The sequence below is a fragment of the Bombus flavifrons genome, chromosome 5 (assembly GCF_040668555.2).
Source record: "Bombus flavifrons isolate JBK064 chromosome 5, iyBomFlav1_principal, whole genome shotgun sequence".
NCBI lineage: Eukaryota > Metazoa > Arthropoda > Insecta > Hymenoptera > Apidae > Bombus > Bombus flavifrons.
Window position 1 is genome coordinate 451,646 of NC_138446.1, and position 23,216 is coordinate 474,861.

The following is a 23,216-nucleotide window of genomic DNA, read 5'->3' on the forward strand; positions in this document are numbered from 1 at the left end:
TTGATCGTTTGTAAGAGGTTTTCATGGTTCACTTTGTCAAATGCTTTCTCAATGTCCATGAAGGGGGCTGTACAGTATTGTTCCTTTTCTATTGTTAGTAAAATTTCGTTGACGAGCCTGCGCATTTGTTGTATCGTGGAGTGTTTGTTTCTGAATCCAAATTGGTGATCTGGTATTAATTTTTCTTTCTCTACTGTTGGTTTTAGGCGGTCGTATATTATTTTCTCTAATATTTTGGAAAACACAGGAAGTAGTGATATTGGTCTGTAAGATGCAGTTTGGTGCGGGTCTTTACCTGGCTTAGGTAACATTGTGATCTGTGCTAGTAACTTCCATAGATTAGGAAAGTAATGGATTTTTAAAATTGCATTGAATATTATTGTGATTAAACGTATTGCTTTGGGGGGGGGAAGGCTTTTCAAGATTTTACCATTGATTAGGTCGATTCCTTGTGCTTTATTGTTTTTTGTTTTCTCGATTATGATCGTAATTTCTTGTGCTGTTGTATTAGGTATGGTGTAGTGCTTGCTAGTTGGGGTACTAGTATTTTGCGAATCTTAGACTGAATTACATTTGGTTCTACTGTTGTTAATATTATATGGAGTAAATGTGTTACAAAGATGATTGAAGAATTCTGCAGCATGCTCTTCGTTACTTCTTGCCCATGTGTTGTCTGCTTTTCTGATTGCTGGAATTAGTTTCATTGGCTTCTCTATTTTGTTCGTGGCTTTCCATAGAGAGTAGTTGGCATTCTCGTGTGCAGAGAATGTCTCTATGAGTTTTGAGAATTCATTATTATTATGATCTTTTATTTTACTTTTTATTTCCTTTGCGAGTTTGTTTAGGTATTTCTTGTTTTCATCTGTTCTATGTTTTTGCCATTTTGCTTTCGCTCCATCAGCGGTGGTATTAGGCGCGCGGGGGAGGAGGCCCCGTTGTGACGCTCGCACCGGTTCCCGGGCCTCTCTCGATCGCAGCCGGGACGGTCATCGTAGAGGTTTTAGTCGTTTGGAGTCCGACACTACCACGCCGCTTTCCCCAGAAGCGGCCTGGCGTCCGTGCGGATTTCCTCCACGTAAAGTAGTTGCAGCGTGACTGTGATTTGTTGTGTTTTTTGTCTGAGTATTGCATTTCGCTCACTTATCATTTTTGTTAGCAAAGTGGATTGCATGGATTGCTTGTGCAGTTCCTTGATTTCTGTAGCGTCGTTACTGTTGTTGTTTTGCTTTGGTTGTTTATGGATGGTGTTGGTTAGTTATTTGTTCACAACTTCGGCTGCCAAAGGTGTTGTTTCTATGGTTAGTGTTCGATACGATTTGTACATTTGGTGTTAGCTCTGGTTCTGTAATTTCTTGTTGTGAAGGATAGCTGCCGTATGTTCTGCTTCGAAGCGATGGAAACAGTTTTCGTTGTAGTTGTTTTCTAACTACGCAGTTTTTATAGCTAGCTGGGTGGTTTCCATTACAGTTATTTCATTTTACTTCGTTTATCTTTCCTGTGTATGAGCAGTTTGCTGTTAGGTGGTTTTCTGCACATTTGACACACGCCGGGTTTCTGTTGCAGTTGTTTTTTGTGTGTCCATATTGTTGATACCGTAATAATCTAAGTGATTACAAATTACTATTGATGTATGATGTTGGATGTTCAAATTTTGTAAATATTGCTTGAGAAAACTATTTATCTTTTAACTAATTCTCTCTGATAAAAAGTGTAAAAAAATATCTATTTTTTCAAGTAACAAGTTTTAAATGCAGTTTATTACATAAGACTTTTACTGAAATCCCCTAGATACCTTCTCAGTCTCCAATAGATAGTTTTTAAAATAATACCGATAAATTCATATACGGTTATTTATTTACCTGGCCGCCTTTGTCACAATACCAGTATGTCCTTTATTATATCTAAAGCTTGTTATAATTCATAAATTAAATGAAAAAGTGTGTGGGTAAGAATCACTCATATGCAAAGCAATTTTGAAAAGCGAATATCTCATTAAAATATGCGTAGACATAAAAGAAACATATGATACAATATAAAGACTAAGAACTATCGAAATATTAACGAACTAAAAATAAAAAGCCATATGATTGCCTTAATAAGAATTTTTTTAATTATATTACATTTTTTAATGTAGCGACCAATATTACAGCCCAACTTAACACGATTTTCATTATCATTAGGAAGACGGTAATTTCTTTCTATGTATTTATTTCAATTATTATTATTATTGCTACAAAAATTATTAATTTTTATTAATAAATAAAAAATTGTGTGGCCTGTTCAGCCCCTCATGCGAATAAGGAATAATTCAACTGTACTCTGCCACTAATGTTATGTTTTGAACAGTTTTTTCGAGATTTTGAGTGGTCGTCCTTTTATGGCTCGGACAGCACCTATCCCTTCTTTGGGAAATTCCGAAGTACCTGTCCTCCCCGAGCTGATGACTCCGAGGTCAGGGAAAAACCCCGGGAAAAACCCCAGGGAAAACCCTCGGCCGGGAAGGCACAATGGACGGATGAGACTCAACGGCTGGTGGGGAGAATCAGCGACATACTAAGTCAGTCATCATCAGAGCGTCGTACCGTGCAGGTGAAATACTTCAGTTTCAACAAGACTTTACCACCGTCGTGTCCATAACATCAAACTTTACTGTTATATAACAAGTGCAAATAAGGTGATAAATTACACTAACACTCGATCTATTAAACCTCCTCCACCTTGAGCGTTAAGTCATTCAAGGTACGCGATATCGACCGATCGGTTTGACTTGACCGGTTGCTCTTTAGTTGATAATTCGCAACACAGTTCACGAAGTAGACTTATGTGCAAAAACGAATCAACAGAATAATATTTCCTGCAACGGAAACATGAATTCAACCCTATATTGACAAACGCAACTGTCAAACTAATTGCCCATGTAAAACAAATTATTGAAGCAGATCTCGCCCATGCTACTACTTTGAATACAGTACACAAAGAAAGAACTAATAATGATTTATGCCGATGGAAGAAATTACAATGACCAAGTAGATATATATGTAGTATCGTGAGTTGCTTAGCGCTGTAGATGTTGCTGCTGGGTATGGCCGCTTCTCTTCTCATTTTTGTATCGTGGAAGAAAAATCGGACTCCGGTCGCCGGGATTCGAACCCGGGTTCCGAACGTTCGCAACCTAAGGCGCTAACCGCTGCTGTTTCTTTTAATAACGTTTATTTACAACCACGATACATATTAATACATTTGGGTATTCACAATAAACTATGAATTTGATAATATGTGTTAGGCAAAAGTACCGATACGCGACGGTACGACATAGCCATACTATATTATGTGTCGGCGCTTTACATTTTTTGTGTTAAAATCTAATCTTTGGATTTAAGCCGCTGGAGAGCGGAGCTTTTATGTAATTTTGTTTTTGGTTGATTTTTCTGTCCTGAAAACTGATTTTTCTGTCCTGAAAACTCGCTAACCACTGCGCTGCCGTCGTCCGACACTAGTTAGTATCGAGTGGTGATATTTGCTATCGAGTGCCACCACAGGCCTTTTTCCACGATACTACATATATGGAGGCCAACAGCAAAAGGCGGTTGCAATAATGAAAAATGTAATCCTTAATAACATTCAAAGTCTTAATATTCAACAGAAAGATCAACTTAAATCAAGTCCCGCAGTAATTGAAAAAAATATAAAAAATGATGACAATACAGAAAAGACATCGTTTCTTACTACCGGTGGACTAGAGCAATGGCAAGTCGTTTATTTTGATATTGCTCATTGAAAATACTTAACATTACTAATCCTACAGTAGCTGAGACAATAAAACCGCCGTTCATTAAGGAAGCGTTGTCAGCCGTTAAATATTCGGAAAATATTTGCATTCCGTTTTCTGCTTGCCCATTGAGAAAGGGAGGAAGGCACTGCTACAACCTATCAGCCAATGACAAGACAAAGACTTAAACAGGAGAGACGGAAGTGGTATTATATAAGGTGGTTGATTATTGATAAGATCGTCAGATATCAATTGTCTCTTACGAGAATTTGTGAATAATCCATTTAAGACTGCAAGCACTCAAGACCAATGGAAAATTATTTCGTAGCATAGATGTATAATACTTCTCTCTGGCGTCATCATGTAACTACCCTAAAAGGAAGTTGGTATTTTGTACAACCACAATGTGTACTACAGAGATTAATTTATGACGCCAGTTTCAATCCTGCAAATTCATCATTAATATGAGACAAGAAGATGATACACAGTTTATTGGCCTATTAAATAACTTACGGTTTGCTGTAGTAACAACTCTTCTAATAGAAATATTAGGCGAACAGAGAAGAGTTCCTCTAGCTGGAGAGTTTAAGAAGGGCGCAGCAGTAAGGATATTACCGACAGTAAAATTAATGGACGAATATAACATAAAAATGATTGATAAATTAACGAAATTAATTCATATGTACATTATTAATTCATTATACAAATCTTGGGAAGTAACTACATATGGAGAAAGACCACTAGCAAACGTTATTGCTAAAAATATAAATAACAGTAGAGGATTCTTGTATATAATAACGTAAATTGGGCGATCATAAGAGCGACAAAACATGCCAATTTTTGTATGGTTTAATAAAGGACGCAATAAGAACTGTAAAGAAATTTACATAGCCAACTCTTCGAAGAGATCAACTGGAAGAGGGAAAATTGTCGGACTCAGTACTTATAAAATTTTACGATTGGAAGCAGATTCAAAGATATCGATAGTTAGATTCCCATATCTCCAGTAGTAATAACATTTTAAGTGACGAAAGCTAATGAAGACACTGAACGAAGAATGTTATCGTTTACTCTAAGCTGAGTAGTAATCACACATAAATTACAAGGGACTACACTAAAGAGAAATGTAATTGATCTTCCTAAAAACAATTTTGGAAATAGCCAAGTCTAGGTCACTCTTAGTCATGTGATAAGTTTAAACGGCCTATCCGTATCTAATTTAGTACCAAACAAAATTCTCAATAAAACGCATAACGGAAGAGCATTTGTAGAAATGCAAAGACATCTTTCGTAAAGAAAGAGTTCTGGTATATTTCACATGAACAATGTCTTTACACATTACAAGATGCAATGTAAGCATATTTAAAACGAAGAATTAGTAATAAAAAAAACACGGATCAAATTAGCTTTGAGCGAGAAACCTATGTGCAGAAATGGACGAAGTAAGGTTCCATAGAAAATTTTACAAGGAAATGGCCCAATTTCATCGCTTCCAGTGACAAGTCTGTGGTGAAACGATCAGACATAACGAAATGATATCAATGTATAATGAGTAATTTGCAACAACAATAGTTAAGAATGAAGAAATTGCATCAGTTTTTTAGTGGAACCAACAAAAAAACATGTCCTACAAGATGCAAAAAGAATCATCTCAATTGATCTAACCGTTGCGAAAAAATCGGCGGATATACATAAAAAAGAAAGAAAAAAAAATACAATATACTCATCGAATTGAGAAAAATGCCATTTAAATAGCCCTTATTAACATATTAAAGCATGAAAAATGTGGCTAACCAAATTGCTCACTATTACCTTAATTCAATGATGAAACTTTTTTATTTACAATTTTTTTCAAATTAAACTTTTACTAACGTGTTTATGAGATTTTTCTAATTAAAATGAGATCAAAGGCAATATACTTTAAGTCACACTTATATACATATTTCGTAACTGAAAAAAATAAGTAAATGTTATTAAATAAATAGTGCTCCAAGTTATATCGTGTCTTGTTTTAATTATACATTAGTAAAAGTTTTACTCAAATGTTACGAATTGAGAATATCATTGTCCACCCGCTTTCTTTGAAACTTCTTCAAAAGACACTCAGAAAACAGAAGCGCCTTTTAGCTCAGACATCCCTTATTTAAAGCGATACGGGAGATAGAGCTGCGTTTGAACCGATAGCCGTGAGAATTTCTGAACTAAATTCAACCGTTTTTCAAAAATCTTGAAGAGATTCATTTTTCCGATATGTGGACGTAAATGGTAAATCACAAACTCAGTACCTATCTCATTTTAATCGCTACCATAGGAGCAAGTGCATGTACTTTGAATGAAAGTCGTATAGACTTCCGACATTATAGCTTAAAACACTTTTAAACTCAAAATTAACGATTTTTTTTCGTTATATGTTATAAATTTGTCATAATAAAGTGATTTTATAAAATTCCGTACAAATCTACGAAGAAGTAGCTTTTCGACTAGTTCATCTAGCTTTTTTTAAATACGAATACAAGTTTCGGCCGTTAGCGCTCTATTGGTGTAAATGAAGGATTGTAATTTGAATGCATTATGTTATTACTTATTACAAATATAATCTTGTTGAAAATGACAACGTCACATCGCTCGCATTACATCGCTTGAAATGATAAATTGATAACAATAAAAGAATGTACTTCTACCTAGAAAAGTTACGTTATTATCGAAAATTATATTATCTTTTTAAGTATCTGTAGCGATTAGCTGCACAAGCAAAAGAGGAATTTCTTATGCAAACGACTAGTACGGTTTATGACACGAAAGCACCAAAGCTATTTTTTTAGAAAATCGTTAGCTTTTAATAAATAGCTTTCTGTAGTACATGATTTCGTTACAGTATTTTTCGATGGCCTCAATAGCAAATTATTGGTGTCATAAGTCGAGGTTTTTCGCGAGGGATAGCAATCCGAGACCGGATGTCCATAGTCGATAACATTCTGGCTTCGGGCCCGAAGGAAATCCCGTTACATTGCCAACTCGCGCCGTGATCATGGACAAATATCGATTGGCTAACTCCTCCTTTAGTTTTAGCCAATTAAGAATACTTCCAAAAATTTTTCACGAACAGTAAAAGTGCGAAGCAAAGCAAATAGCGTAGAGTCTCCGATGAGTATGGAGCATTGACATTTCAGTGTAAAAATGAAGTATTGCAAAACTGAACACTGTGAATCAACATACAATCGGCTGTGAACCGTCATAAAATACCTGACGTCTAACGATAACGGTATCTCTCACGAGAACCACAGACACAGAAGCAGTGTCAATGAAAGTATTAATGACAACAATGTTGATATTGTACATACTTGCATGGATCTAAACCAACAACGATGGAATCACGTTTATCACAATTAATTGTGGAATCCCAATTAATCGAGATTCAAGAAGAGAGAATACTTCAACTTCAAATATAATGGAATCAAACCTAACTATATGCAATAAATCTTACGCTAATGCCATAGAACACGAAACTATCCCCACCAAAGAATAAGCCATAATCATTCAAATAGCCAGCGAGATCCGATTAAGAAGATTCCTTGAAAATTGCCATGAAGCTGCCCATCCATTACAAGTAGTAAATGATTATACAGAAAACATCAAGAATAGAATTTTTTTATTATTTAATTTATACTTTACAATTTGTCCAGCTGGACATTTGGTAAATTTTTCTAACTTAATGAAGAATAGAATTTACCGGATCTGCGAAAAAAACTTACGCCAAGATCACTAAAAGATAGTCACATGAGTACTTGGACGTCAGAAATCGATACTGACTTCGCATAGGTTGCCAGCTAACAAATATATCACAATAAATAAAACAAATTGCACCATTGTGAAAACGATTATATAATTGAACTTAAATGGATACTACAGACTCTACGAAGAACTCCAAATAATCCGAAAACTACACAATCCAGATTTATTATGCCTGCAAGAAACAAACTTCAAGAATAACCATCATTTTACATTAAAACACTATAACACCGTAAAGAATAGAGAAAGCGGAAAATGCAATAAATGCAAACGGCAATATCAAATAAGCACCGTTCCATCGAGATTCCACTATCTACGAATTTAGAAACGGTAGGAATCGCAATATCCTTCCCACAAAAAATTCACATTCTATAATATCTATATTACAAACAATTACACCCTCAAACTTAAAGATCTCGAAAATTTAATAGAATTTAATAGAATTTAATTTCATAATAATAAAAGACCATTTTTTTAACGAATCATTTCCTGACGAATATTTCGATAATTATAAAAGAGAAAATTACTTATATTCGAACGTTATGATATACAAGATATTATTACTTATCACATACTTATATAGGATGTCCGTGGTAATTCTAGACACGGTTTAACATATATATAATATATATCTCTTTGTATTGCAGATACAAAAAGTGTTATATACGAAGATTGGATAGCACAAGGCGGCACATTTTTTTAAAGAAAACGAATTGTTTTTACGTAATTATTTTGCAAGATATAAAGATCAAATTAGTTTTTCTAGAAGTAACTATTATATACTCTTCTGCAGACCGTTTTATAGTGCTTTTCAAAACGAATTCATTAATTTTTCATCTATACGACCAATTTCAATTAGCTTTTAAGATACAAAGTTTGCAAACTTACTGATTTTTACGGAAAAAAGTGCACTGGAATAGGAAGCACGGAATAGGAATAGGATGAATCATGTTCGCAGGGCAAGTGTCAAATGTTTAAACATTGCTTCTTGAAACAGATACGAATGACTAAATATATATATATATCCAGTAACATAATACAACATTTCGCGTATCATGGTGCTGAATATTAATGTGAGTCATTGTATATTACTGGGTTTTAATTGGAGCGTTTTGCAGAAACGTTTGTAGCAAGAGATTTTGGAAAAAATACAGTTCCTTCTTTATTGGTTTCATATCATAAACGGTAATTAGTCTGTACAGGTAATGTTTTTGGATTTTCATTCATGGTTATCAAATCCTTTAATGCCGCATCATAAATCATAAATCCGGGAGATCAGTTTTTAACATGATTCAACTGGTATTGAATGCCACGTTTGGAATCCAACAGCCCCCTCTCTGCATAGTGTACGAAGTTTAAAATTTATTAACTGTTGAAGTGAGTCCCACTTCAAGGAAAACTTCACATCTTCTCTAATGTTTATTTTTTTTAGCCCTTGAAGCCATTGAGTATTGTTTAGCACTAAATCAGTTTGAAGGGCCTCTCAGCCTCACAGGCTTTTCTGGGAACATGCCTTGCGCAGATGATGCAGCGGGGTACAGACAGGCCGGCTTTTCATAATTATATAAGTACCCATAGGCCCATGGATTCGAAGCTTTTTCGTAAAATAACGCTGTCAGCGTGCGGATTTAGACTAGGATACACATTGTACTTATACTTAAATATATTTCTATTATACATTCATGCACACATTTCCTCTCTCTCTATTACGAGATAAAACCTTAACATTAACTAATATCTGCTGTTAAGGTATATTACATGTGTTATGGAAATGTAATGTCTATTATTAAATACGTTCAGAGATTCTAAAAATCATTCAATTAATAATAGATAATAAATCTCAGGGATTAATGGAATATACTCGAGTATACTTGGAGTTGTGCAGGAGAAGATCCATCAAGTTTAACTGTCTTTTGATACTTATACTAATTCATCGAGACACCTCCGCACCAATCAGCGAGGCGTATGTTCAAGGCCAAAAATTTTTTATGACCTTGGTCATTCGTTATAGTCGGCGTATTCGGACGAATATCGACTCTTGAAAATATCTCTTTAATGTGAGCCAATCAACGACACGATGATCCGCGCGCATGGCCGTAGCTTACACCATTATCATCAGTCTACGATTTTCGCTATGTTTATCATTTACAGAAAGTTGTTGTGCTACAATACTTATTAATACAAATATTCATTTCTGCAGAGTGATTAATATATAACTATTTGCAGATTAAAAACAAATGCGTCAATGATACACGTGAATGCACTCGATGATGCGGTAATCTTTAATATAATGTGGTTAATGAATCAATGAAATAAATCAATAGGAAATTTATGATAATTGGACTTAATAGTAATTTATTCTTATAAATGCAATTGAAACACATAAATACATGTATTTGAATAATTAAGTTCAATCTAGAATTTGACTACATTTAAAGTAAATCATGATAATATCATATCCATACCAGCAGCACAAAATTTAAGTTATATTCTTATCTGCAAAATATGTATTACTTTGACAAATAGCTTCTTTATCCGCAACTTGTGTGTTTAAAATTTATTATATTTTTAAATATTACTTTGACTGGTTCAGAAACAAATTTTTAAAAATACAAAACAGTATCAATTAGCTGAACATTTAAAAAATGAGACTTCAAATTTGTAAGCATGAAATGTGTATCTTTACACTTATTTTATCAATAGTAACAGTACATAGAACAATTTTGTTAAAAAGTCAATGTATTATTTTACTTAATTAACGATTAAAATATTAATCCCCAATTCAATTTACTAATTATGTATTTATTCTAAACATAAATTTCATCTTTACTCGCAGTATTTTAATATTTTATCAGAATGTTGACCTTCTGAAATCTTCCTCACAATCTGATAGCAGATGGTTGTGCCATATAAATACATTGAATATTTGATAAAATAAATATTTTATAATTATGTTCTAGTAAGCATAGTAAAATCATGAATTAATTTAAAAAAATATTATATAATGTATTCTCAACGTGATTAATTTGAATGAAAAATTATTTTAAATAAAAATTCCCATTTGATATCGATAGCAAACTGACATACACATCAGTCAATTTTAAATTAAAATCTAAATCTCCAGAAACAAATTTTAGTATTGCTCTTGATTAGTCTAAATGGTCATCGTTTATATTTTAAGATTAGCTCTATTATTTTTCATTTGACTTGCATTTCACTGTTGCAAAATCCAAATTTCGCTGATTTCAGGTTGAGACTTATCAAAATGCTCAAAGAATTCTTTCATAAAATAGGAGGTAGGCTTGCCTTTGTAACACAGTTGTTTCGTCGACTTCTGTTACTCTAAAACATAAAATGAAATTATGAATACAATCTAGATTTACTTCTATTTATATCAAACTAAAATTAAATTTGTTCAGCTTTTTTAAATATATAACAATTAGTAGCAGAATTGTGGTAGAAAAACTGAACTTAATTTCTTAATATTCCTTTTACTACCAAGCATGTTCAAAACAACACATAAAAACATTTTTCAAACTTGATTTCATATCAATTTTTAATAAATGTTTCATAAACCTTATTTGTAAGCTTTTATAAGTTATATAAAACTGTATGCATTAAGCGATCTGTGAACAAATTTTAATAATACTATTTTTTTCTTTTTTTGATAGAAATTACAAATTTGACTTGATTTGATTTGATTTGATTTGAGAAAATTTAAGAAACTACAAAGAAACAATTCTTAAGAAACATTTCTTTTAATAATAACATTTCTCTTGTAACACTACAGTGTGAAGGATGTAATACATGGTCAGATACGAACAGATTGGAATGATAACTCAAAGAAAACAGATGAAAATGAAAGAAAAGGTCATTAAAAGAGTGAAAAAAGGAAAGGAAGATCCTATTATAGAGCAGAGCATAATAAAAAATAAAGGAAACTAGGGACTAAGGGACAGGGTGGAGGACTGACAATAGAAAGTAGGGACTAAGGGACAGGGTGGAGGACTGACAATAGAAAGGCGAAAACATCAGAATAAATGGAGGAAATGAGAAAACTAGGGAGCTTTTAGAGAAGCGGGAACCTTGTGCTAAACATGGAAAAGTCCAAAATAATGGTTTTCAGAAACGCGAGAGGAAAGTGGAAAATAGAAAAATAATTTTGGGAAGGTGAAGGATTGGGAAGGAAAAAAGTGGAGTCAATAAAAGAATTTAGATATCTAAAATATACTCTGAAACAAAATCCACTAATTTGACTCCTTAATTAAAAGTATTATGCTACATAGAGCAAAGATATGAGGCTGGAAAGTATAAAACAGGCTGGAGATGATAAGGTAAGTATTTAAGGTAAATATTTAAAAGGTATATTAAGATTTAATTGAAACATCTCGGGACATATTGTAAAAGATGAAAATACAGAAACAAAAGTATAGTGAAAGTAGGCAGAAAATCAACAGCACTTGAAGAAAAAATAAGGCAAGAGTCAGATGATGAAATATTAAAAGAATATTTACAAGAGATAAAAAGAGAGAAGATAGTATGATAACAAAGTAGCAGAAAAAAAGGAGGAAATTTTGCTTTAAAAATGGCCTATTAATAAGAGCAGCAAAAAGAAGAAGAGATGCTAGAAAGAGTGTTATGAGCGAAGTAGTGACGAAGGAAATAGAAATACAACGGCAATAGCTGTACAACCAGAAACAACAATTAAGATACAATGCAGAATACAGAGAAACTGAACAAGACGAATGCCAAAATAACTAACAGGAAGAAAAAGAGATATACAAAGTACAGCAAGATTCTGGTGCAAAAATGAAGAACGAACAAATCTGCAGACTGTGCAAAGGACAAAGAGGAACACTTGGCCATGAACTGGAATCTCACATATTTGGACCATTTTTATACACATTTAAAGCCAAAGCTTTAAAAGGGCAGATGATAGGAAGAATCTTATTAGACAAAATGAAGTGGTTCCTAGTGGTTGGTAATGATTAGAATGCAGATATTTATGCAAATCCATATTTTTTATGAACGCAATGGGAGAGATGGAACCTAAGTAAAGATTTGTTTGATCCATCAATAACTATACTTGACTTATTTACATACGGGATATTCCGTTGTATGTGAGAAATAGATGGAGTAAATTAAGCACACTAATTTTTAGATTATTAGTTATGGGGACATTTAAAATCTGTTGTTCATGAAACGTTAGTTAACAATGTTGAAACTCTTCATCAATATGATTATTAAAGTTGCCGACAAATCCATGTAGCCTGTTCAAAAAAGTTTGACAGTCTACGATGTAACGTATTCAAGCCTCTATTAAAGCTGTAATCATTTTGAGCAATTATTCTGAAGGTAGGCAAGCAACCATTGCAAGACAAAACAAGCTTTTACTTGAAAGCAAGATGATATCAGACATATATGTTTATACATATGATTATATAGTATGAACATTTTTTCTTATTTTAGTATCCTGAATCTGCCCCAGCTATGTCTCCCATATCGAAACTGAGGAAGATTTATCTTTGTAAGCCGATATGTAAATATTTTAATAAAGATATAATTAAAAATAAAAGATATAATTTGAATTTTTTGCGTCGATCTGGTGGATTTTATTTTATTTTCCATATCTAGGTTTTAAACGCACACAACAAAATATTCTGTAATTTTGTATATCATGCATATCCTGTATATTTTCTCGACTTCCAAAAAATACATAAATATTCAATTAGAAATATTCAACAGACTGTTAATAATATGTCATATGTACGAGTATAATCTTTATAACGTTTCACATACTATGGTTTCATTATTTCATTTAATTATATAGGATGTATCGTATTATACATACATTAAAAAATTACATACCTGGAATCCGAAACATGATACCATTTACCGGGTGGCGGTCTTACTGTCGATGAGGGAGCTGCAGCTGCTTCTTCAGTTTCAGACTCAGAACTCGAAGAATATGAACTTTCTTGTAAATCTTTAACATCTTTTGGTGGCAAAAATGACCATCGAGGATCATCTGATGTTAGTGCTAATCGTGACTGAAAAACATTCATAATTTCTTGAAAGCTGTATATTTTAATACTTAATGTGCAAAATTTTTTATGTCAAATAATAGATACATCCTTTTAATATGCAGTAATTAATTACAAGTAATCATATATGTGTGTGAAGATCATACTAAATAAAAAAGAACTGTATAAGAGGACAAAAAATAATGTATATAAGTTAAACGAGAAAAAGTGAAGTCTCACGACACATAGCCGAGTAAAAAGGAAGCGGTGCATTGTCTCTCATTTTTCTGTAGTCCTCCATATAAAATTTTATCCTAAACGCTTTCTTCTGTTACCTCTCATTGATCTAGTTGATTGTAATTGTACAGGTCTCGTATTAAGTCGGTCGTCAGTTAAAAATTTCTTATAGGTCCGTCTGTGTCATTTTCTGGTTCTAACGATTTCTAAAAGCTCCACTTTTACTCGAACGAACAGTATTTTATTATGTATTAGGATATCCCATAAGTAATGATACAGTTGTCGGTTTCCTTATGCTAAACAAAAATAAGAGATTACCTGTTGGCAATCAAATAATGATGAATTTTCTTGCATTTTTTATAATTCTTTACCTTTATCTATTAAATATTCTTTTCAAATTTTGTAAAACTTTGATAGTAACAACATCCATTATTTTAAATTTAACTCTCATAAAAATGGTGTTACATGCCGTCTATATATTTTGATGACACCCTCCGACCTAATATGGAATGGTAATAATTGCAGCCACATCTTTACGATTTCGGAGGCTCCTATAGATGGGAGTAAGCGCATTCTTGCACGTGTGCTTCGAGTGGACAGACGGGATATAATGAACATATACTGCCCCATACTCGGAGCGCCACACCGTCCAAGAATGTACAGACTCAGCGACCACGAGCGCTGCAATGTTGTTGCGGGGAACCCCAATTTTAAAAAGTGGAACTTGAAACGAGTAGTCGGTACCGCGAATTCACAAGTCCCTCGCCCCGATTTGTACACGTTTTGAATAAGTCTCGCACGTGTACCGCAGATATCCGTAAAAAGGCAATAGGCTTAAATCTGTGAGATGACGTAGAGCTTTGTCCGGTAGATGTCTAGCGTTGCCCAAATGATTGTGCGTAAATCTAGTTGGCACATTGAAACAATGACATAATCTTTTGTAACATAACTTGTTGTAACGTTTGTAGAACTCTGATATACAAACGTAGACTGGGACAGCGGTACTACGAGATTGAGAGGAGAAACACTCAAACGAGTGTGAGTATATAACACAGTAACGAAGAACAAACAAACATCTAGAATGAGTCGTATCAACTATTATTTTTCTCCTTTCTTTCTTTTAGTATCATAAATAAAAGCGTATTATTATTCATCGGATTCAATACATTCATCGGATTCCCTCTTTCTTCCACACTATCCCCTCTTTACATCAGTAAAGGTCGGATCCACATTGAAAATAAAAATAAAGCTTAGGCGCTTCTCATTCAATTGTGTGACGTGCTCGCTACCAAATACCGCACGTTACAAAGACATTACTTATGAGGTGACCCAATATTTATACTTGACACATAATTTAATACCATAATTTGATAATATTTATAACATTATATCATTTTAACAGTGCATTAAATAGATTTGTAATAATTTATAATTAAATTCTTAACATTTAAATAATTACCTTTACGTAAGCCACGTAATGTCCACCGTGAATAGTTCCACTATGTTCAACAACACCATACAGTGCATAAATTCTAGCTTTTTTATGATTTTTACAGATAGGTGCTAGATCAAGTAATATTGGAAATGAAACATGCCTTGTTACTTTTCGAAAATCGACTCGTTGTGCTTGAAATCGTTTTAAATGGAAGATTAGAACAGCGGGTACTCGAGAGATCAGGTATTGTTTCGTACTTGGAGTGCAGATCATCTTACAATTCGGTTTCACCTGACATCATGAAAAATTTATTTCATTTTAGATCCTATTGCATTAAAAACTGCAATTTTCAAGTGAGGAATTTTTCAATCAAATATACATTATTATTAATTATTATTAGTTATTATTAATTATTATGAATTATTTCAATTATTATTAATTAATATAACTGTTAAATTGCATTGTTAAACTTGCATACACTATACCTTTCTTTCTCTGGCAGTACAAGCTTCACAACTAACTTTATTGCTCCCACTCATCAATTCTAAAGCTGTAAACTGATTTAAGCACGATTGTATGGAACATTCTCCTTCCTTAGTTGTATATCTAGTAGGTGATTGCTGAAGACTACCATTAATTCCTATTTTTGAAATACCAGAAGTGATGTTATCAATTCTATTATTAACGTCATTAAAACATTCTTCTGCTTTTCTCCTTGTTTTCCTATTGTGAAAATAAATGTATGAAATTCTAAAATCATTTAAACTAAAGTAATATAATATAATTAGCATTAACGGCAGTAATATTATTTTTTGCAATCAAGAGTTGAACACAGATGATATAGTTGAAGAATATAACTGGCGTAATATTCAATTATAGTAAAATATAGCAAATAAAAAAGTGTAAAAATACATGGTAAAAGCTGTACGTGAAATATCGAACTGATATAGTCTGGTAAAATAGTCGCATATTGCGCTCATCTTTACCTAGGAAGCTAGGACTATTTGTGCAATAATACATTTCTCATTAAAAAACAAAATGTTACAAATAAAGCGCGAATTTCTATGTAAATTTATACAATTCCTATGAACGTAATTAAATAATGGTACTTATATCTTGTGGATATTATGCCGTGAATATTATGTACTATATCTTATGGCGTGTATAATAAACAGCTGAATTATTCTTTGAAGTGTTACGATATCAATAACAAAGTATTGTTACTTCGTTAATAAACGAAGCCATACAATGTCTTAATCGACGAAAAAGGGCCATTGTCGATATGTTCAAAAATATTCTTCTACGTTAATTTACACGACAAATCTTTAGATTTACAGAAACAAAATTTAAAAAAAAAGTGGTTTACTGATTGTTACTGATAATTACATATTCTACTTGCTTAACTGATCAATTTCATTTCATGTAATTAGTAAGTAATGATCTGGACATGAGTATATCCGCACTCTCTTTAAATAGCACACCTAAAAAAACAGGTATAGTTCTGGCTAAACATCAAAATATATTTTCTATAAAACTCTACACTTAGGAATCTTGATTTTCACAGCTCCTATATAAATATACCTTTACAATTTCTCAAATAAACTATTATTGATGATAAATTCGTAGCCCTATTATTAGTGAATTTTTGGGAAAATTTTAATTGTATCATAATTTTTTGTTCAACCATCGAATTAAAACAAACATAAACTCAGCACTACGTATGTATTTACGTATGAAAGTGATACGTTAAAGATAACGGCTAGTTATTTGAGTTACATGTCCTTCAAATACAAATAAAAAGAGAAAGGAAGAAGGAGAAACACATGATACTGGGAAAGAAGAAAGGAAAAGAAGATATGGGATATGCGAGTTGTTACTATTTTTCACTGTCGTAATTCGATGGTGAATTCCTCTTGAACCAAAGTTTTCAGCATTCAAAAAGCGTGAAAGTACGACAGATCGCACTTCGTTATCGACAAAATGTTCAGTTCGCATTGCTATTTTAAACGTATGAAACGTATGAAACTACGACAATATTAGTTATCTATAAAATTAATAACCATAATTTTTTTAGAATTTTTTAAACCTAAAACACAGTTAAATCTACTTATGTAAAAAAGCATTTAATCTGCGCATTTATGCTCATCTGCAGATTCATTAACCCCAAAAGTATTTTTATATTACAGAAATAATTGTGAATATTGTTTCGAATGGCGACAGTAGCCAATCAAGATGAAACTTGGTGGATAATGTAAGGGATGTGAACGGACTCCAAATATAAAATCTTAGTTTTGAGAAATTATACGTTCGAAAGATAGAAATCCCTATGTAAGTATGTATAATAAATCTTTACAATTATTCGACGCAATGTTCGGAAATTAGTATAATGATATAAAAATGGATGATGTATGCGAATGAGGGGAGACAACATTAACGTTTACCTTTGATGTATATAACTATAAAAATCAATATTCAATAATAATAAAACTAAAGATTGTGAAATGTAATATTTAACATAAACATGAAATATAAAAGCATGAAATTGAAAAAATAAAACAAATTTCTACAATACCATTGATTACATGTAGATGCTTCTTGTTCGATGTGGTTAACAGAATCCGTTAAATTCAGGCTAGGTGTTGATAATTTAATACTTTCCATAGTTTCATCATTTGCTAAAGTAATCATAGAACTTGAACTTTCTTTTGACATAATCGGGTTGAAACTAACAGTTGGATCTTCTGGACTCGTTAAATCTGAAGTCATTGCTAAAGAAGTAGATATAGAAAATCTAGTTTGGATTCCACTTTCAGTTTCCAAGCTTTCAGAACTATCTAGAGCATCTAAAGCTTTTGTTTGCGATAAATTTGGTGTACATGCATTCGAATTCGAACTGTGAAGCAAACATAGTATTGAATTAAACGTCTTATTTAATAAAAATAGCAAATTAATCTACCCTATTATTATTGATAATACCTGGGCAACGAATTTGCATCAAAACGATTTAAAAGTTGTACTAAGGAAATATTATTTGTTGCACCAAATTGTAGGTCATTATCTAATGGTATTTCGTTAATAGCTTCCCTTGCTTTCATCGTATCGGTCGATGGAGAGGCAGGACTTGTTAACGTAGACTGTTTTTCTGAACTATAACCTGATTCAGCAACTTCTGGAAGAAGGCCTTCTATTTCTGCATTATCTTCCACATCTGCATCGCTTTCTTCTACAAAAATTTGTTACTATGCTTATGCGTTCAAATTACTATGATGTAAAAAAAAAAGAAAAAGAAAAAAGAAAAAAGAAAAAACGATTTTTCATGCAAATATTTTCTTCAATTCAATCATTTGTCTGAATTAAAAAAATTAGTTAAACTAAATGTTATAGTTTTCAAAAATTAATGCAAAATAATGCTTACAAAATTTAAAATATTTTACCTGATTCAAGTACACCATTATTTTCTTCAACAGTATTACTTTTATCCGGGACAGAACTATCACCATGATCACGAATGTCTTGCTTTTTATTTTTTCGTTTTTTCCGAGCAGCCTTCTTTTCTTTTTTTGATTGATATTTTGAAGGTACATGTGAAATATTATTTCCCATTATATCAAATGTATCTTCAAAGCCATTGTTTTTTCTTCTTAAATAAATATATACGTAATAAAGTTATTCAATTAGAATCATTATTACTTCATTAATTTCAGCAAGACATGCAAAAGTTGTGTAAGCAAATTCGCTTCTAGCATTTTCAATATAATATTAAGAATATATTTATAGACTAATATAATAAATATGTATGTATGTGTTGATTTAAATGAATATCCTTAATAATTTATAAAATATTAACTACTACAAGGTTATGACGGATATAGTAATATATTTTTATTACTGTTCCTATTCTTATTTTTAATAATGTTGTTAAGTACACTGTTACTATTTTTGGATAGAATGTCTTATTTAATCGCGTATCATAATATATATGACATATACAAAGAGGAAACTAATGAATCCTTTCAATATACAGGATGAGTGCTTTATCCCTACAACCTATAATAACGTTACTACTTTTAAGAATGCACTAACGTATCTTGGATGAAATTATTTCTTTCCCAAATAAGATGAAGGGTATACTTCCGAAAGGCACCGGCTGTCAATCGAGATGTGAGTATTGTAGAAAGAGATGGTGAACTGTGTGTATGTGTGGAAATATGAAATCTCAGTATTCAATTCATGCGTTCGAAAGATACAGATCCTTGTATACGTAGCAGGGATGAATCGACAAATTCATACCACCTTAGTGACATTGTCATAATGACCTTGTATCCGTTGGTCGACAACCGAGAATATATCTAACCGTATATTGAATATATCTATTGTGTTGTTGAATATATCTATAAGTTGTGTGAAAGATGGAGAAATAAAATACCACCTATATAATTCAATAAATGTATATCGAATCGAAATGTAAATCGAACGAACTCTCCAGACGACCCAATATACATTGTGTAATGTATATCTTTATTTAGTGTAAGAAGAATTCATATGAATGCTAAGGAATTGAAAGAAAAAATGTGTCTTATTCGTGTGGTGTCTTTTAGAGCCGACATAACTGAGAAATGATGGGCGTACTGTGCTTCAATTGGTACACTGTAGATTGAAAATAGATGCTCCAAGATCTAATAAATACGGTCTCCAACTTAAAACTCCATAAATCCAATTCATGAACTCACATTCAAAGCAAGCACTACATTAACATAAAAAAACCCGATGCATTGAAAATTTAAAGATATATTAAGAGAAATTCGATAACTGCATACTATAAAACGTGTCATTCAATACTACAAATATTAGGCAATAAAAAATGCAATGCTTGAGAGTCGCGTAATATTTTCTGAGGGATCATTGTAGTTAATTTATTTGAAGATTTTATTTATTCTGATACATTGATTACGTTGATTGAATGACACTGGCCTGTAATAAATGAGAAAAAGAAAAATAATGAATCTTGAATATTTCTTTTAATTTCCGCTGCGGAGCGACGGTGTTGGATGCTAACTTATGTCATTACTATCTGTCGTAAGCGCGAACGCATCGATACTTATTTCTGTAAATGTTTCATACTCTTCCAAAGTCCATTTTACATTATCTATTCTGTAATTCCTTTTCCAATCCTTTCCAAATCATTCCTTTTTATAAACTACCGTATATGTCTCTAATACAAAAATTTAGATAATTGTACAACTTTGCAACGTGCACATCCAAATGAACCTCTTCGTCAAGAGTTGAAAGTGCCTACATCCGACTCAATTACTTGGAAGAATTTCATGTTAGACCATCGAGGATAAGAAGGAATGCATTCAAAAGTTAACCACGGTGAACATTGTCACTCATGACTCAATGCACAAAAAAATTTCGATCTAAATAGATGATGTCACGCTTTACCCGGTGTAATACAAATAACTTCAAAAACAATTCGATATCGTTTTTGAATTCGTTAGATCATTTGAACGCAAATAAATAGGCGTACATTATAATTTAACCACGTAGAACGAAACTTCCTAATTACTATTGTTATTGTACCAAGATTGAAATCATTTGATCAACTATTGGAAAAACTGAATTGGGTAGATGTACAAATAGAACTCAACCTCTCGATTTTTATGACTTTTTAACATTTGATGAAGACCATGATTCTAATCGACTTTTTCCTATACACGTAACTGTCGATCTTGCTTAGTTTTCGAAATATTCACAAAAAACTGTCGATACTACTACAGTGAATTTTGCCTATAGTTATACGTCCCTGACAGCATATGCGTTAGTATTGGTTGACATCCACCTACCGCTTATCTCCTGTTTATAAACGTGAGTCGGATGAGCTTAAGTCCCCCCTGCACAACTGCACATGCGAGCCTGCAATAATTAATTAAAGGTAAATATCGTCGATATATTGGGTTCAGATTTCTGTTTTTATCCGAATTTTAAATCCGACCGCCACGAGGCGGCAAGCAACACTTGCATGAAATAATAACAAATTAATTATAAAAATTATAGGCCGATGAATAATTGATATTATTTTACGAAGGAGTACAATTATTTACGTAAGCTTTACTGGCTAGCTCGCGGCGGCTGGATTGAAAATACTAATCCAAACCCAAACTCAATACATTGATGATATTCATCTATAATTGAGTTATAACATATTTTGTATAACCTCGCATATGCATGATGTGCCCAAAACTTCATTTCGAATACCCAAAGGCCATCCTACCCTCATTTGTATACATAAATAGAAGATTTCGACCAGATAATTTTATCTCGCCGTTGGCAAGTAACACAGACGCATATACCGCCATAGACGCTCAATTTTACAAAGGATTCTCTAATAGTAGTGACAGATTCTCGCAAATATCTCGGAAAATAAGGCTGACTGCCAGTAATATGTATAGGAAAAAGTTGTTCGATATTATACGCTCTCACCAACGTTAAAAAATTATTGAAATCGGAGAGGTTGAGTTCTATCCGTACATTTATTGACTAAAAGGAGGACCATACGAAAAGTATCAGAAATTGGAAGATTTGAGTTGTAAAGTCCCAAACGCAATTCATAGTACAGAACACAAGCAAGGAACGTCGTATGGATGAATATTCACAAATATCCATATTATCTCAGATTAATTCGTTCATCATATATATCTTGCGATTTCCTGAATACTGTAATATAAGGCATTTAGTAATATCAATAACGTTTCGAAGTTAACATATAAAGAAAATTCTTACAAATGTGATCGTGTATATTATGAATTATTTAGTATTACATGTTACAGGAATATATCCAATCCTAATGTACGCAGTAGTAATATCAGGTTCACTAATTTAATCAAATCCTTATCAATGAATTCATAATACTAAGCACAACAAATAAAACAATGTCATTACTGTAAACATTTGATCATATGTATGATGGCGTAGAAAACGCCGGTACAATAATGCTAGTCAATAAACGATAAATTAATATCAAAGAATTTTTAACACTGACAGAGATAAAGACAGAGATAGACCAACAGTATTCGGAATATAAATATTTCTAAGCAGTATTTTCAACTAACCTGCCAGTTTTCGAGACTCCTGATATCTGTAAGGCAAGGAATTGTAGATTTCAACGGCCTCAAACTATAATAATTTTCGAATCCCTATTAGCTTATATTCCCTTATATGAATATTTAATAAGACAATTATATAATAAGTCAATCCCTTACATGAATATTTAATAAGACAATTACAATCAAACTGATTTTAAATAAATTGACAAATATTTATATAGATATTTCTGAACTGAACTGAATACACAAACAAGAAATTATACGAACTCGACAAAATAGTAAGATTAAATAAATCATTAGATTGAATAAACACCTAGTAAATTAAATAAAACATTTATAATACAGCACACTAAATGGTACATGATAGCACTATGTAATATCAACACACTATTTTCAACATCATTTGTTTAAGTCGTTGCTATTAGTTCAGTTGCTTAAAGTTTTTACAGCGCGTATTTTGTTACAGAACATAATGATAACACCATCTCTTCGATCATGAAAAATTTTATCAGTTGTAACTTCAATTATTTTGTACATGTAACAGGCATGTAAAAGGAATTGTGTCCTACTGTTATGTGGATATGCAATATCAAGTAGATTCCACACCGCCACGACATAGTCAATCATAGTGTTAGCTATATCCGTTCCTCGAACAGACTGTTCTTCGAATTGATTAACATCGATAGAGGCTCGAGAGATGAATTGAATTAGTCCTTTGGTAATTGTATAAAAAAAGCTCAATTTCAATGAGATTTCTCCGAAGCTCGACATGAAAACCGGGTATCATTAATACGAACTGCGTAAAGGCAGTCTGCTCACGAACTTTGTAACCCCTTTCGGTAGCTATATGTATGTTCACT

The 23,216-nt window shown here is 32.4% G+C and overlaps 1 protein-coding gene across 2 annotated transcripts in view; it reads right to left on the reverse strand.

Moving 5' to 3' along the window:
* Positions 1–10,040: 10,040 nt before the first annotated feature.
* Usp16-45 (ubiquitin specific protease 16/45) overlaps positions 10,041–23,216 on the reverse strand; it is a 44,606-nt gene continuing 31,430 nt past the window's right edge. Inside the window, exons 9-15 of one of the 2 annotated variants that reach the window (XM_069113548.1) lie at positions 18,688–18,890; positions 18,230–18,476; positions 17,826–18,146; positions 15,739–15,976; positions 15,278–15,544; positions 13,427–13,608; positions 10,041–10,900 (exon numbers count right to left, since the gene is read on the reverse strand). In XM_069113548.1, the coding sequence (XP_068969649.1) occupies positions 10,828–10,900; positions 13,427–13,608; positions 15,278–15,544; positions 15,739–15,976; positions 17,826–18,146; positions 18,230–18,476; positions 18,688–18,890 (1,531 nt within the window). In that variant the 3' untranslated portion in view covers positions 10,041–10,827. Of the gene's footprint in view, positions 10,901–13,426; positions 13,609–15,277; positions 15,545–15,738; positions 15,977–17,825; positions 18,147–18,229; positions 18,477–18,687; positions 18,894–23,216 lie in introns of both variants that reach the window. The other variant, XM_069113547.1, reaches the window with a different exon arrangement.